The sequence below is a fragment of the Pelodiscus sinensis genome, chromosome 1 (assembly GCF_049634645.1).
Source record: "Pelodiscus sinensis isolate JC-2024 chromosome 1, ASM4963464v1, whole genome shotgun sequence".
Classification (NCBI taxonomy): domain Eukaryota; kingdom Metazoa; phylum Chordata; order Testudines; family Trionychidae; genus Pelodiscus; species Pelodiscus sinensis.
Genome location: NC_134711.1, coordinates 305,918,221 through 305,935,983, shown reverse-complemented (window position 1 = coordinate 305,935,983; position 17,763 = coordinate 305,918,221). Strand labels below are relative to the sequence as shown.

The 17,763-nt window shown below is 43.7% G+C and overlaps 1 protein-coding gene across 3 annotated transcripts in view; it reads right to left on the bottom strand.

The window, feature by feature from the left end:
* The window catches only part of SLC36A4 (solute carrier family 36 member 4), a 246,519-nt gene that overhangs the window by 111,907 nt on the left and 116,849 nt on the right, over nt 1–17,763 (bottom strand). For all 3 annotated transcript variants that reach the window (XM_075919368.1, XM_075919369.1, XM_075919370.1), the window contains exon 10: nt 10,066–10,235. In XM_075919368.1, the coding sequence (XP_075775483.1) occupies nt 10,066–10,235 (170 nt within the window). The remainder of the gene's footprint in view (nt 1–10,065; nt 10,236–17,763) is intronic.

Below are 17,763 nucleotides of genomic sequence, written 5' to 3'. Positions count from 1 at the left end.
TCAGAAACCAGGTCTCCAATGTAATAAACTCAAATCTCATCCATTCAGCCACACTGCCTTTCAAAATTAACATTCATCCCATTCTTATACTAGGCCCACACACTGTGCCCAGAGACAGGAGCAGAACCCAGGAATTCTGAAACCCAACAGTCCACTGCTATCTCCAAAAATAGTTGTTTAGCCCACTGGCAACAGGTGAGGTGTCCCCTCCTGAAACACATTAGCCCACACAGAGGATAAAAGCCTACTTCTGCTACAAGTTGCTCCTTTTACTCAAGGGGAAGTGATCTGCACTATGGCTTAATGCCCTGCTGACTAATGATATGGAAAAATAGAGAATAATAATGACTGTACCATATTATATATTTCCAAAGGGAGAGAATTAAGATTGCATAAGTAAATTAACTTGACTGTCTAATCTTAAAGTAGTATATGTATCCCCAAGAATCCCTTTTTTTACGTTAGAGTAAGACCTTGATATTATTGTAATTGTTGAAATTATTTTATTATTGTATATTGGAAAGCATTGTGCTTACAGATCGTTTGGAGGTTACTTAATAGTGATTGCTCCTACAAAAAAGTGAGGGGCATTTTATTTTAGAGTGGATTTGTGGGAAACCCATGATGTGGGGGATATTTTGCCTACATGTTCAGAGAAGGGAAGATTCTGTCTGTGTAAGATTCAAATAGGATAAATTTTTATTTCATAAATTAATGTTTCAAGAAAGCAAGCCTTATTGTTGAAGACACAGCATTGTGGACTGATGCTTCCAGGCCTTTCTGTTTAGCTACAGAGTCTCACCATCAGTTTGAATCCAGCCCAGCTCAATAGGCCTGCTTCCATCCAATGGATGTTTGGTGACCCCTATCTGAAATCAATTAAGTGTAGTTCAGCTAAAGCTTGTGTTTTACAAATCCATCCCCATAACTTTGTACTGGCAGAAAGGCCAAGAAATATTTGAGCCATGTACGCTGAAGTACTTCTGTTACCTTTAGAGCAGGGGTGGGCAATAATTTTTGGTTGGGGGGGCACTCCAAGATTTTGGAAAGTGGTCAAGGGCCACACTTTTCTGTGGAGGGGATTCGGAGTCTAGGATGGAGGCTTGGTACAGAAGGTAGCATGGGGTAAGGGACTGGGATGCAGGAGATGGTGTGAGATCTGAGAGGGAGTTTGAGTCATGTAGGGGGCTATCACCTGGGTCAGAAGGGATTGGGGTGCAGGGTCTGGAAGGGTGTTTGGGTGCAGAAGAGGATTCTGACCTGAGGCAGGAGTATAGAAGGGGGTACAAGGTCTGGGAGGGAGTTGTAACCTGGGGCAGGAGAGTGCAGAGGGTTAGTGGGTGACCTGGGGGAAGGGAGCTGGGTTGCGGGAGGAGCAGAGGTACCAGAGGCAGGCTCTGGATGGGAGGCACTTACTTAAGCATCTCCTGGCCAGCACTCCCAAGGCAGGCTGGGTACCCTGTCTGCTGCAGCTCCAGATTACTTAGAGCTGCAGGCTGTTCCCTCCATGTGGCTCTCAACTCCAGGAGGAGGAAAAGGCTTGTGCTGCCTCCAACACCCAGGCGAATCTCTCAGCTCCTATAGACTGGTTGTTTCCAGCCAATAGGAGCTGAAAGATTGGCTGGGGTCAATTCTTATTGGTCGGTTGTTTCTGGTCAATAGGAGCTGAGGATTAGACTAGCTTCCCCCTGCCTCCAGAGGAGAGAGCTGCTGCACTGCTCTTTAAATTCGTGGCAGCTGTGTGCCTGAGTAACATCCACAGTTAGGGTGGAGGCATGCCAGTAGAACAGTATATATAAGTTGCTTGCCCTGTTACTGCCCTATAGATAAATTAAGGGCTTCATTCACTGGGGCTTACAAGTCACTTTTTTCCAACACTATATCCTTAAAACTAACTTTAAGATGAAGTATATGACTCTTTGGAAATGTCCATACATGCAAATTAGCTCCTGAAAAATATTGCATAAAATGTTACATGGAGCCATCTAAAATGTGGCAGTTCTGAGGCTATGTCTACATTACAGTTTTTTCAGAGTTTTGTCCCCATGGGTGCTCCACTCTGGGTGACTATAAAGCAGCAGTCGGCTTTTGGAGGTGGATTTGGAGCCCTGTCATTATCACCGAGGATAATACTGCTATCCCACAGCCATGGATGATGCGATGGAGGATGCCAGAGCATAATGTTGTGCAAACGTGTGGTCAGATAACCAAGTGGCTGGGTTGCAAATGTCCTGGAGAGGTACATTCTTGGGGAAGGTAGTCGTCGAGGACATTGCCCTAGTGGAATGGGCAGTGATGGTGCCAGGTAATTCTTTATTGTGGATGTTGTAGCATGTGTGGATGCATGAAGAGATCCACTTGGCGATCCTCGGTGGCTGAGGGGAGTCTTTCAGTCTCTACTCGCCTGTCTGCGGGCGAGGCAGCGTCCAGTAAGTGGTCTGAGGTCAGACCTCTTATTTTACCCCCCGAGTGTGGTTTGCAGAGGGGCTGGTGGGATCCAGGCCTGCCCACTCCTCTGGGTCCTGGCCTAGGAACCCTATAAGTAGCAGTTATCTGCTGAGTTTCAAAGTCATTAGTTGCTGTCAAATCACTAGGCCACTTCCCCAGGCCACCTCCCCAAGTTGCTGTTCCGTCCAGCCCTTCTCTAGGGCCTTGTGGTTGAGTTCCCTTTGTCCAGGGTTCTGCAGGGTTGCCTTTGGCTTCTTGGCTACCTTCAGCAGCAGGATCTGGCTCTGACCAACTACAACGCCCAGCTCTCACTCTGAGCTGTCCAGAGTGCTGGCATTCCCCAGTCAGTCCTGAGGTCTGCCTGGGTCAAGCTCCAGGAAGGAACTGACAGGCCCTGGCCCAGCAGCTCCTTTTATACAGCCTGCTGCAGTGGAGGCTACCCCTCTGGTCTGCTTGGAGGACCTTTCTGCTGCTCCTGTTGCTGGCCAGGATAATAGGAAACAGATCAGAGCAGGCAGTGAAGAATGCCACAGCCAATTGAAATTACAGTGGAAATTTAAGTAGGCAGAATACAATTGTTTAAGCCATAAAACTTGAGCAAAGTACCAGAGTTATTCCCCTGTTTTTGTGACAAATGCCATAGAATCTTTAGTTACCCTGTAATTTATTTACTTATTTAGAATATTCAGAACTGAAGGTATAGAAAATTAATGTACCTTAAAGCTATTGTGTCAGTACTGATTCAAAGGAAAGAGTGCAATAGAAGATGCTCAAATTTTACTTCCTAATTAATCCTAGATAGCCCACAACTAGTTACCTGGCCTGAGCCCGCTTTGTACAGAAAAAATATCATACATTTTTGGACAAATCATAAATTTCAACCCATTTCATAAATGTAGAATAAAGCTGTACACATAATTTTGACAAGACTAATTATATAATTGTTTCTGGAAAAACTCTCATTTTCAATCTGTAATGAATGTTATACACTTATTAAACTAATAAGCATATCTGTTAAGCTTATATTTAAGGCCCTACAAAATTCACAGTCCATTTTGACCAATTTCATGATCATAGGATTTAAAAAACATAATTTCAGCTATATAAATCTAAAATTTATGGAGTTGTAATTGTAAGGCTCTTGATCCAAAAAAAGAGTTATAAAGTGGTTTCAAGGTTATTCAGGGGAGGGGCTGCAGTACTGCTACTCTTCTGTGCAACTGATGGTGGCAGCACTGCCTTCAGAACTGGGAAACTGGAAAACAGTGGCTGCTGGCCAGGAGCCCAGCTCTGAAGGCAGAGCTTCTGCCAGCAGCAGTGCAGAAGTAAGGATGGCATAGTGTGGTATTGCCATTCTTAGATCTGCATTACTGCAAAACAAGTCTGAAGGCAGGGCAGAAGTAAGGGTGGCATGGTATGGTATTGCCACCCTTAGTTGTATAGTGATACTGGCAGGGCACTGTCTTCAAAACTGGGAACATGCCCAACATCCATTGTACTCTGGCTGTCCAGCTTCTTACTCAGAAGTAAGGGTGGCAATACTGTGCCTCCCCCCAAAAATAACTGTGTGTCTCTCTCTCTCTCTCTCTCTCACACACACACACACACACACACACACACACACACACACCCAAAAATAACTGTGTCTCTCTCTCTCTCTCTCACACACACACACACACACACACACACACACACACTCACTCTTTTGGGCCAGGACCCCCAACTTGAAAAACTCTGGTCTCCCCCATGAAATCAGTATAGTATAGGGTAAAAGCACACAAAAGATCAGATTTCATGGTCCATGATATGTTCTTCATGGTTGTGAATTTGGTTGGGCCCTACTTATACTTCAAAAAATATTTGTTATTTAAGGACTGGTAACACTTTTTAAAGGTAGAAATTTTGTAAATGTCTCTCTCTTGGTGCTTTTGGCTTGTTGTTCAAAATAGTCTACAAGAGTTAGGTGCCCATTACCCAACCCTTTTGAAAATCCCAGTCTAAATATACAAATAGCCCTGCTCAATTTCTGATTTGTCTCTAATACTATATGCTATATGGATTGATTTTAGCTGTACTTCTTCCAAGTACACATACATAACAAAACTACATCTCAAAAGGGAAATTACTAACAGCATCAAAACAAATCAGATTAATTAGTAATGAGGAAGTAGCCATTTTGAACCATTCAAAATATTATAGGGAACATACTACCATGGATCTGTGAGGTTAAAAAGGTAAAGCAATTCCCATTGCCGCAATAATTAAACAACTATACGAATTAAATTTGAATCAAGTCACAAGTCAATAACAAAAAAAGTCTGTTAATTATCTTTTATATCTGCTTCCTTAGTTTAGAGACCAGACTTCAATAATGAGTTCCAAAAACAACATAAGAACAGCCATACTGGGTCAGACCAAAGGTCCATTTAGCCCAGTATCCTGTCTTCTGACAGTGGCCAATGCCAGGTGCTCCAGAGAGACAAACAGATAATCATCAAGTGATCCATCTCCTGTTGTTCATTCCCAGCTTCTGGCAATCAGAGGCTAGGGACACCTGGCTATTGTCCATGAATGTAGGCATACCTATCATCCATGAATGTGGGCTGTGCCCACGAAAACTCATGATACCATCTACATGTTTTGTTAGTCTATAAAGTGCTACCAGACCATTTGCTGTTTTTTTCTGTAACAGACTAACTTGGCTACCCCCTGAAACTCTTAACATAGTTTTTTTGTATTTAATTATTTTCATTGAACTAGAACCTTGTGTCTTATCAGGGCTTATAAATTGTGAAAGTGCACAATAAACTCAAACCATTGATGGCTAGAGAAGCAATAGACCAAGACCAGAAATTAAACTTGGTTGTTTTGCATGGCAGTGCACACTGTTAGCATAGGTCACCATGCTGAGCCATTTGAAGTTATTTTTATGCACAATATTAAATTAGTCGTGAGACACAAAAATCCTTGTGCAGTTAAAAAGCTGATTTCAAGAGATACATCCTCGGCAAAAATGTTCAATAAATATTCCTAGTGTTATATATCTGTAAAATCCATCTATGAAAATGCTTGTACTGTACTGCATATAAAAAAGCAAGCAGGGTTTTGCGTGCCAGTAATTCTCCATATTGCACTAAATACACACACTGATGTCAATATGTGTGTAATTAAGGAAACAAATATTGGCCAGGACACTGGTATGCCATTAAGAGATCATTTCTTCCTCCAAAACTATGGGTAAAAGCAACCTTAATCAAACATTATATTTGCCATTTCTGAGTGCTCAATACATGCCTATGCCGCATAGAAAACACATCCCCTTTTCTTAGATTAAATTTGAACTCTGAACTTTCTCACAGACTGTTAGAAGTACTCATGTGTCTGAGTCACTAATATCTAACATGGAAAACACAAATCTACAATAAAAAAATCAATTATTACCGATATAACTAAATTATCAATGGTATTAAAATATTCCAATTAAATCATACATTTTGTTTATGTTATTGATTGGCAATTTATAAACATTTCCTGTGGTAGTAAGTCACCTTCTTTAAATTATTATGTTTCACGCATAAATTTCAAAGCCCACTTAGAAGACTAATTAAGTATTTCATTTTTTACCCTTAAGGTGACTGTTCAATTTATTTCTTGCCTAATACTCTTCTTTAAGTAAGACAAATTGTTACTCAAAAATGCCACCTGTGATTAGTGCATATGCCACATCTAAAGAAATGACTATATTGCTTAATGCTAAGTATATGCATCAAGTCCTGTAAATGGCACTTAAGACTTAGAATTATACGTCAGTTCCCTCATTTGACTTGTGTGACAACTAAGCTTAGTAAGTATTTTATTGGCATTTCAAGCCACAAACACTGCCATTTTCATTCTTCACATACATGTATCTTCATAGTAGTTGTCTTATTCCAAATTGTTCAGAGCCAAGAATTGTTCACTGCTAAAACCAGGTACAGTGTAAAGGGGAAAATATTCAGAGGAGGACAGGCAGAGTTTAACAAAATAATGAAATTAATCTCTTAGTAAAATTATGCTGGAGTCCTAGATGGATTTTTTTTTTAAACAGAAAGTGAGTAGTTAATAGCCCGGTTCACACACTCGATTGGATCAGCATCATTCATTTAATTTCATTTCATTCCAAGCTGACAATCAAACTATCCCATAGTTCTACTAATACTTCCATGTCTACAATCAAATTTAATATTTCTTTATTCTCATTCTAAAAGCAGTTTTATGGTTTTTGGAATAAAGCTCTAATAAAAGCTGTTGTTAAACATTATATATTATTGGTGAAGACAAAAGATACTGTCAGCTCTGAGTCCAAACTTTTTGACTATGTAGTGCAATGTGCTTTTCATTAGTCTTAATGGCTCAAGAGAAAATTGCTTCATTACTTATTTTGAAAAACATGATATGAAAAGCTCATTGATCTACGAAAAGCTCATTGATCTACAAAAACTTAAGTATTGCTTAATGTATTTCTCGCTGTACAGGCAGTCCCCGACTTACGCGGATCCGACTTATGTCGGATCCGCAGTTACGAATGGGGCTGCCCCGGAGTACACGGACGGCAGGACCTCGTGGTCCCGCCACCCGTGTACCCCGGGCGAGAAAAGCTGCTCCGCGTCTCCCTGGTCTGCAGACCAGGAAGACGCGGAGCAAAGCCGCTGCCTGAACCCCCCCCCCCCCCCCCCACGGCTTTGCAAAGCCTGGGGAAGCCGGCAGCGGGGCAGCCCAGGCGCGCCTGGGCTGCCTCGCTGCCCGAGCCCCCCTGCGGCTTTGCAAAGCCGCGGGGGAGGGGGAGCTCAGGCAGCGGGGCAACCCAGGCGCACCTGGGCTGCTCCGCTGCCGGCTTCCCCAGGCTTTGCACAGCCGCGGGGCGGGGGGCTCGGGCAGCGGGGCAACCCAGGTCCGCCGCCCGTGTCTTCCTGGTCTGCTGGGGTGGGGGGTGGGGCGCAGCTAGTATGCGCCCCTCCCCCCCCCCCCCCACAGCAGATTAGGCTTTTCTCTGGACGCCTGTGGCAGAGCATCTGGGGCACTGCCGGTTGGTCCCGCAGCGCCGCTCTGGGCGCTACTGGACCAACCCAGCAGCACCCCAGCTGCTCTGGTCCTGATTCAGCCGCTGCTGGTCAGTTTCAGCAGCGGCTGAATCAGGACGCCTGGGGCAGAGCAGATGGGGTGCTGCTGGGTTGGTCCAGTAGCACTGAGGAGCGGCGCTAGTGGAGCAACCGAGCAGCACCCCAGCTGCTCTGCCCCAGGCATCCCCAAGTCAGCCGCTGCTGAAACTGACCAGCGCTGACTATAGGAAGCCCGAGGCAGAGTTGCTCTGCCTCGGGCTTCCTGGAATCAGCTGCTGATCAGTTTCAGCAGCAGCTGACTTGGGGATGCTTGGGGTTCTTAAATTGATTCTGTATGTAAGTCAGAACTGGCGGTCAGTTTCAGCAGTGGCTGAATCTGGACGCCAGTTCCGACTTACATACAGATTCAACTTAAGAACAAACCTACAGTCCCTATCTTGTACGTAACCCGGGGACTGCCTGTATTTGTATTCCTTTAGTTCTGCCTAGATTAGTTGCTTCCATCTGGATAAATATGACGGCTTTTTCTATATTGATTTGCATGCAGTTTTTCAAACCCAAACTTAGTGCTAAACAGTTTTGGGACTTTTGCTAGCAAAGAGAGACATGCATTTTGGCAAACTTTCTCCCCAAAAAGGGGAATCCCCAAAAAGTGACTGAGCTGATAGAAAATGTCTATTGTAAGTCAATGAGTGTGGTGCTTTCATCAGTTCCTCCCACTCTTGCCTTTGCACATTTGTTTGTGTTGCCTGCTATGCATGGAACAGTATCCCAACTCCTGCTCACCTGCTGCTTAAAATCCTCTTATAAACTACACATCTCAGAATGTTTGTTTCATTGCTTTTATCACTTTTGATATCTCCATACCTTCCTATTCTGTTTGTCCGAATTTGTTTTCCCCCCCCCCTTTTTTTAAAGTTGTTTATTGGTTGAAAGGTCTCTAGAGAAGAGAACCTGTCTCTCAGACCAGTGTTTTTTTTCAACCTTTTTCTTTCTGAGTGCCCCTCTCCCCATCGTCATGCCATAAAAACTCCACAGCCCACCTGCGCCACAACACTTGATATTTGACATATAAAAGCCAGAGCTGACATTAGGGAGTAGCAAACAAGACAACTGCCCAAAGGAATTGCATCTAACTGAAGGACTTGAAAGACAAGTGTGAATATAACATACCAAAGAGGAAGGGATGTGGATTATACATGTATGATTATGTGGTTACTCATTTGATATATACATACTTCTAGGAAGTACAAATTTGCTTTAAATACAAGTTTTCACTTTTTCTTTCAGATTTTTAGAGTTTAGTTTAGCTTCCTGCAGCTCCCATTGGCTGGAATGGTGAACCCCAACCAAGAGGAGCTGCAAGTGGCCATATTTGTGACACTCTGATAAACAAAGTGCCTGGTGGCCCACCAAGCGCTCACTTTGATTAATCGTATCCAGCCCACGGGCCGCTTATAGCTCACCTCTAAACTATCATATGAGTAGTCCACTACAGTCTAGTCCAGTCCCAGCTTTTCGCAATCAGAGGTTCAGAGTACAGAGTTGTGTGCCTGATCATCTCAGCTCATATCACTGAATACTTTTTTGACCCCAGTTATACTTTTGAACTTCACAACACCCTATCACAATGAGTTTAACAGGCTGACCATGCATGTTGAAGGAAAATGTTTGATCTCTCTTCATTTTAGCACTTCAGAGTTATTTGCCACCTTTGGCGGTGAATGTGGAGGGAGGAAATAGATTTTGATAGACCACTTCATTGTCTTTAAAGACACTGGGGTTAGCTGGGTCATCCTTCCCCCCCTTAAAATATACAGAGACATTGATAGAAGCACTAGTGACTCTTATCTCTAGTATTTGAAGTGGAGAGGAGGGAAGGGAGTCTCAGATTTCAATTTTCAGAAGAGGAGAGCAGAGCTGGGCAGCTCGAGAACTCTCTAGACATTTTCCCCACTCAGATGCAAAAGAGCACTCCATGGGCTGGTAGTGCTCCTGGCCAAGCTGCAAAAGTCCTGCTAGGTATGTGTTTACACAGCAGCAGGATCAAGACTTGGCCCCTCAGGATATGTAAAGTTAGATGAACGATTTCTCAATGCAGAGCACCTACTGTGAAGTTGCACATAAAAGAAGTGCATATAGGATAGCATGGATTTAGTTTAAATCTTTTGTTAAATCACAAACAAAATCTTTCATTTTAAGAAAACTGTTTCCAGTATCTTCTGGTAGAACTAACAGGTTCACTGGCAAAAAAATATTTGGTTTGTCAATTCTTGATCAATCCTACCAACAAAATATTGTTATAATAATATGACTCAAACATTACATCGATCAATTTACTGACTTGTTTATTAAAAAAAAAATCTCCAAAAATACAGAGTAACTGAATCATCATCTTAGATATACCAAAGACTGCTCCTCCACAAAAAATACGTAAGAAGAAACATTCATTATTCCAAATAGGTCTCAAAGAAACTTAACAGTGAACATTTTAATGAAGGTTGTGTGGTGTACTTACAGGTTGAGCAGACTAACAGTGTCCTCACCATAACTTCACAGAACAGCTTCCATTTTTGCTGTACTTTTGAGGTAATTGCTGGAATGATGATCTCTGCAGGAACGTAGTACTGAATTGAATAGGTCACAAAAATCCCAAAGGAATACAGAACTTTTACGGATTGGTACAACCTGTTCAAAACATTTATACAAAATCTGTGTCAGTTACAAATACTTTATAAAAAGTTAGCCTGTAGAGGAAAAAGTGGATTGTTTCATATAATGAATTATTTGGGAAAGATTCATAGAATCATAGGACTGGAAGGGACCTCAAGAGGTCATCGAGTCCAGCCCCCCGCCCTCAAGGCAGGACCAAGCTCTGTCTACACCATCCCTGACAGATGTCTATCTAACCTGTTCTTAAATATCTCCAGAGAGGGAGATTCCACCACCTCCCTTGGCAATTTATTCCAATATTTGACCACCCTGACAGTTAGGAACTTTTTCCTAATGTCCAATCTAAACCTCCCCTGCTGCACTTTAAGCCCATTACTCCTTGTCCTGTCCTCAGTAACCAAGAGGAACAAATTTTCTCCTTCCTCCTTGTGACACCCTTTTAGATATTTGAAAACCGCTATCATGTCCCCCCTTAATCTTCTTTTTTCCAAACTAAACAAGCCCAGTTCATGAAGCCTGGCTTCATAGGTCATGTTCTCTAAACCTTTAATCATTCTTGTCGCTCTTCTCTGTACCCTTTCCAATTTCTCCACATCTTTCTTGAAATGTGGCGCCCAGAACTGGACACAGTACTCCAGCTGAGGCCTAACTAGTGCAGAGTAGAGCGGCAGAATGACTTCACGAGTTTTGCTTACAACACACCTGTTGATACAGCCTAGAATCATATTTGCTTTTTTTGCAACAGCATCACACTGTTGACTCATATTCAACTTGTGGTCCACTATGACCCCTAGATCCCTTTCCGCCATGCTCCTTCCTAGACAGTCGCTTCCCATCTTGTATGTATGGAACTGATTGTTCCTTCCTAAGTGGAGCACTTTGCATTTCTCTTTATTAAACCTCATCCTGTTTACCTCTGACCATTTCTCTAACTTGCTAAGGTCATTTTGAATTATGTCCCTATCCTCCAAAGAAGTTGCAACCCCACCCATTGCTATGTATAATTTTAAACAGATAGTTTGATTGGATATTTTAATGCTCTTCACCCTACTGCCCCACCCCCATGTTGCTTTTCTTCCTAGGCTCTGATCCTCCAGGAAGGGACTATGGCCTTAAGCAGCAAAGCACTTAAGTACACAGGTAGCCCTATTTACTTTAATAGGGACTCAGGCTAAGTCTACATAACAGAGCTTACAAATGACACAATTGTATTGATGCAACTGCACTTCTGTAAGGTCTCATGTAGCCACTATGCTGACAGGGGAGAGCTTGCCCATCAACATAATTAAGCCCCCTCCAAAGAGCATCAATAGGCCTGCTGGCAGGAGAACCTATCTCACTGATGTAGCACTTTGCACACTACCACTTATGCTTGAAAAATATATGTTGCTCAGGAGGTGGGTTTTTTTAAACAGCCCGAGCAATATACATTTTGCCAAATTAATGGTAATATAGGCAAATTCTATCTTATCATCTTAAAGATACACAATGCTTTAAGCCCAAACCTAACAAAGTGTTTATATGTGCATGCACAATATCAAGTACATGGTGGGAACTAGCAAAATACAAATAAAGAATAATGTAGCATAGTTCTTCTTGTTCCCTTTAAGGTTTACTTGGAAAAAAAAAAAAAAGAGCCACCATTATGTTATCAGGATTGTTGCATCAGAACTGGTCAATTTTTTAATATTACTTTAAATCATCAAAAATTAAAAGTACTTTAATAACATCAAACTTAATCCCCTTTTTCAGAACAAGGATTTTATGTTCATTTTAATACATACAGTTTTAATTTGCAAAAGTGCCCTTGTTCTGCACTCTATGAGCATGTATACCTGCTAAAAATGTAACTGCAATTAATGAATGGATCCCTATCAGTCAGAAGCAAGTGACCATCTAAATCTCACAAGTCCAGACCCTACAGGTGAACAAACTTGATTTTCAGAAAGTGTTTACTCGCCCTCTAAAAATATTAGATCCCTTAAAGAGCCAAATTGGGAATCCAAAAATAGAGGCACCTAAAATCTCTAGTCACTACTGAAAACTGAAGCTGTAGTTCTAGAATAATTTATTTCAAACAGGGTGCTTAGATTACTAAGCCATTCCCTGTTAGTTATCTGAGTGTTAAATGTATTGCACTGTTTTTGAAGCACTGTGGCACACAACATGAGCTTTATAAATCAATAATAATAAATATGCTAATAATTATAATTGTGAACAACAGAAAGAAAGCTGTGTAAAAGATCATGGGGGCTAGTGGATCTCTTATTTACCATAGCAGGACACAGTGGGATATTCAGAGCATAACTAAAAGAACATTGGCACACAGTGGTAGAGATATTCCCAGTTTAAAAAAAAATTATCTCCATGCTACTGTCACATTTACTATGAAATTTTATATTATGACTGTAATGCTAGGACACAGAGCCAATGAACCAATAACATGCATCAATTGAACTTTTGCAAAAGATTGCTGTTAAAGAGGAGAATGTTACAAAGCAGACAAATTGTCAGGTAAAAGATTCCAGAGAGTTAGGTCAAATGTAAGTATGGTCTACACTAGTAGTTCTCAAATGGAGGTACACAGAAGTCTTCTAGGAGTTACATCAACTCATCTAGATATTTGCCTAGTTTTAAACAAGCTACAGAAAAAGCACTAGTGAAGTCAGTACAAACTACATTTTCATACCGACAATGACTTGTTTATACTATTCCATATACTACACGTGGAAATATAAGTATAATATTTGTTGTCAGTCAGGCATCCTGATGGGTTCCTGACTGATATTCTGCTCCCTTAATGATGATAAACTTTTGGCTGTGTGCCAGTGCTCCCCTAACGCTTTAACCATGCACAATTAGTCAACATGATAGACTCCAAGAGAAATCCCAGAGACTACAAATCAGACAGGGTATGTCTACACTACAGCGCTAGTTCGAACTAACTTAGTTCGAATTAGTTAATTCGAACTAAGCTAATTCGAACTAACGCGTCTAGAACTAAAAACTAGTTCGAATTAGCGTTTTGCTAATTCGAACTAGCAAGTCCACATTGAGTGGACTCTGAACAGGACTTAAGGATGGCCGGAAGCAGTGCCTGCAGGGCATCAGAGGAGGACTTAGAGCGTGGAGATGCTGTCTCAGGCTAGCCGAGGGCTGCGCTTAAAGGGTCCCGACCCCCACCCCGGACACACAGTTCTAAGGGGTGCCCCGCTTGCAAAGAAGTTCTGGCTTGGAGTGCCCTGAGTGCCCACACTGGGCACATCACACCACTCGGCCATCAGCCCGGCTGCACTTGCCGCAGGCTGCCATCTGGGGAGAGGGGGCAATTGGGGGGGCTGCAGGAGAGCTTCCACCCCCAGAAGCCCGCAGAGCCAGCCCAGTCCTCCCCATCGGGGGCTCGTACCCCATTCCCCCCTCACCTCCTTCCACTTACCCTTCCCTAGGCCCCCTTCTTATTGATGTACAAAATAAAGATAACGTTTCTCCCAACATTGACTCTGTCTTTATTGAACAAAACTGGGGGAGACTGGGAAAAGGAGGTGGGAGAGGGGAAGAGAAAGGCTGGGAGAGGGAAGGGCAACGAACATGATCAGGGGTTGGGAACAGGTCCCAGATGAAGAGAGGCTACAGAGACTGGGACTGTTCAGCTTAGAAAAGAGGAGACGGAGGGGGGACAGGATAGAGGTCTCTAAAAGCAGGGGTTGGGTGGAGAGGGTGCATTCAGAAAAGTTCTTCATTAGTTCCCATAAAGAAGGACTAGAGGACACCAAAGGAAAGGAATGGGTAGCAGGCTTGAAACTAGTAAGAGAAAGTTGTTCTTCTTCAGAAAGCAAATAGTTAACCTGCGGAACTCCTTGCTGCAGGAGGCTGTGAAGGCTACAACTAGAACAGAGTTGAAAGGGAAGTGAGATCAAGTCATGGAGGTTGGGTCCATGGAGTAGTCTTAGCCAGGGGGTAGGAGTGGTGTCCCTGCCCAAGGTTTGTGGAAGGCTGGAGAGGGATGGCACGAGACAAATGGCTTGGTCACTGTCTTCGGTCCATCCCCTCCAGGGTCCCTAGGGTTGGCCGCTGTCGGCAGACAGGCTACTGGGCTAGATGGACCTTTGGTCTGACCCAGGATGGCCATTGTAAGCTCAGGGCTCAGGGTCTCAGTGGACCCCCTTGATTTTCATGCACACCTGCTCCTGTGTGGCCAGGCTGGCAGCTCTCCTGCCCTAGCCGGCCACTTTCCTGTGCCTAGTGCGGAGATCGTGGACGAGGTCCACGATGTCCGCACTAGCCCAGGAAGGTGCCCGCCTCTTGCGGTCCAGGGCAAGCTCCCGGGAGCCGCCAGCCTGGTCCCGGGAAGAGGGGGTGGGCTGGGGGACATCGGGTGGGTGGCTCTGTGCCGTGCCAGGTGCAGGGTCTGCTGGCTGGGTGCTGGCAGGCTTGCACCTGGCACGGGCACCGTAGCCAGCCCGTGCCCCTTTAAGGGGTCCGGGGCCGGGAGGGGGGCATAGAGTTTCCCTGGTGTTGGCCAGAGTGACCACCAGGGAAACCTGGGGAGGGCTAGCCTCCCACTAGTTCGAATTAAGGGGCTACAACCGGCTGCATCTACCGCCCAGCCTGGGCCAGGGCTTGGAGGACCCAGCACTGGATGAGCACGCCAGGAAGTGGGAGCAGGTGCAGACTGGGGGTAGGATTGCTAGGTGTCCAGTTCTGTACTGGACAGTCCTGTATTTGAGGGTTCTGTCCAGGAAACAAATTGAGAAAATACTGGACATATAAAATATCCGGTATTTTCTAATTAGGTAAGTTTTATTATTATTAGGTGTATCAGTCCGTAGCTGTGAACTGCCTGACTGGTAGATGCGCTCATGCTGCATGAGTAGGTCTACCAGGCAGGCAGTTCACAACTATTCGAAGGAGGGCATGGGGGGGTCCCAAAATGGAATCCCCGGGGCCAAACTCACTAGTGTGCGCAGGTCTGCATGTGCCCGGGACAGTTTCGCATCCCCCCCCACGCTTCTCCTCTCAATCTCCCCCATCCAGTCCACTGCTCCCATCCAGCCCTGCTTCCGGAGGCTGGTTCTCCAGTCCTCCTCCTCCTGATCTCCCCTGGTCAGCTCCCTTCCTCACCTCCTGTCCAGCCCTGCTGCCGCCCGCCTGCCCCAGTCTCCGCTGGACAGCCCCGCTGCCCCCAACCCGGCTTCCCGATGGCCGGTTTCCCCCGCACACACACCTCCTCCCAGCCCTCCCCGCCCGCTCCCCTCCCAGCAGCCACGCTGAGGTCCGGTATTTTTTTTCCATGGCCCAGTACCGGGCTGCAGCCTATAGTTTGGGAAATGCTGCTGTAGATGATAATTAACAGCAACAGTTATATAATATTTGTTTAAAACATGTCCCTAGTTAGCTAGTCTGCAGAATGCTATAATACAAAACACACAGTATTAGAGGGAAAAAAAATCCAACAATGCACTGAATTGTTCTTAGCTTTTCCATAGATTTGGTAGTGATAAGTTCAGATGGAACTACTGTGATATAAGCTGAGCTCCCATATAACAGACTATAGAACTTCTCTAAATTAATACCTGTTAGAACTACAACTTCTCTCCTAGAAAAAAAAATCTATTTTTTTATTTTAAATTTGCTGTTAATGAAGAATCTACCATAATGGCAATTTGTACCAATGCTAATAACCCTCACTGCAGAAAATCTGCCCTCATTTTAATTTGAATTTGTCTTGCTTCAACTGCAGCCATTGGATTTTATAATACCTTTGTTTGGTAGATTGAAGACCTTTTTTATAGCCTTTAGAGTACAGCCTAAAACCTTTGTGTTTAGAAAGCACTTAGCACATGACAGGTACTAACACTATCTATCTTAATTATGCTCTACCAAAAACCATGTGCAAAAAAATCTTTATTATTATTAAACATGTTTATTGCAGCAACACCTCAAAGACACAATCAGGTTGGGTCCCATTGTATCAGGCACAAAACACAGACATAATAAGTGATCCTCCATGCTCCAAAGAATTTACAATCTGAAACACAAGGCATACTGGATGGATGAATCATCAAATGTTCACAGAGTACAAACACATATAATAGGACATCAACAATGCTTAGTCAGTCAGTGGTAACTGTATAGCTGCCAACCTGTAATCAGGTTACAGTTAGAAGAGCTGAGTTTTGAGGAAAAATTTGGAGAAGGAGGAAGAAGAAGTGGGTGGCTTTAAATATTTTTTTTTCTTAGAGATTTTTCTATTCATAAGGAGCAACAAAAGTGCTTGTTGGAGATATGGGCGACCAGGACTGGCATAATTGATGGAGCAAAGATAGGAGTTGAATTTATGCTACCCATTGGGGCAGGGATGAATTGTGGAAGGCTTTAAACAGAAAGATGAAAAAGCTTTTAAGTTTCAAAAATCATAGCTGAATTGCAGAGACATTGACAGAACTATTTCTATCTGTAGTATGATAATTTGTGAAATTTTCCTCAAGTAACCAATGATTAGAAGATAGACAATATAAGTTATTAAAATTTAAAATGTAACAAAATTGTCTTTTTTTAATCAGTAGCAGAGATTTAGAGCTGAAGTGCTCTTTCAAAATTAAGAATTGAGAGGTTTGAGGTGTTGAAGCAAAGAAGACAAATTATAGAGGCTAATGAAGGCTTTATTTCTAGGACTCTGGCAGTCCTATCTATATATTTTAAAAATGTGCATCTGTCGGTCTATTCAAGAACTCCTCCTAAACATATTTGATATGCAGTTTCCTTTTCTCCTAACTTAATGCAAGGTCCAAAGCTTGGTTGTGCCAGGAAAATGGGAAGTGTAGGGAATGGGAGTGTCTTCCAGAACATGGAACGGGGGGGGGGGGGGGGGCAGAGAGAGGAGGGACACGATACTCTCAGTGGCCAATGGGGGCAGCAAACGCTGGGGAGAGCCCTGAAACATTTGCAAGGGGGCAGGGAGTGGGGGGAGTCAGGGCTTCAGCTGGGGCACCACCAAGGCTCCAGGCAGGATGCTCAGGCTTCTGGCCCATGGGAGAACAATGGCTTAGATTCAGAGAGAGCCAAGTCGATGGAATTTCAATAAGTAGTCAATAAGCACTTTCGCGTTCCACCTTTGAAATGTACAAGAGACCCAGCTAGGGCTCTTGTGCATTTCAAAATTGGAATGCTGTGTGGAGCCCAGGGCCAGTGGGAAGTCCCACTGACTCAGGGCTCCATGCGGGCACTTCCACTTTGAAATGCACAAGAGCCCCAGCTCTTGAAGATGGAAATTTCCAAAGACTTGATATTTGACCATACCCACTTCCTAAATTCCAAGACTAATCATATCTGGGGGACCAAATCACACTGCCAACTAACAGAATGCACAAGCCTTTTTCTGGTTTCACAGCACCCAAAACAAGTCTGTTATCGAGAAGCACTGTATCAGTAACAGCAACAGCTGGCTCCTTGACGGCAGAGCCAGCCTCTATTCTGGAAAAGCCCAGCAGATTGAGTACTGAATAGACTGAGTTCTACTCCCCTCCCCTCATTTTAGGTATCT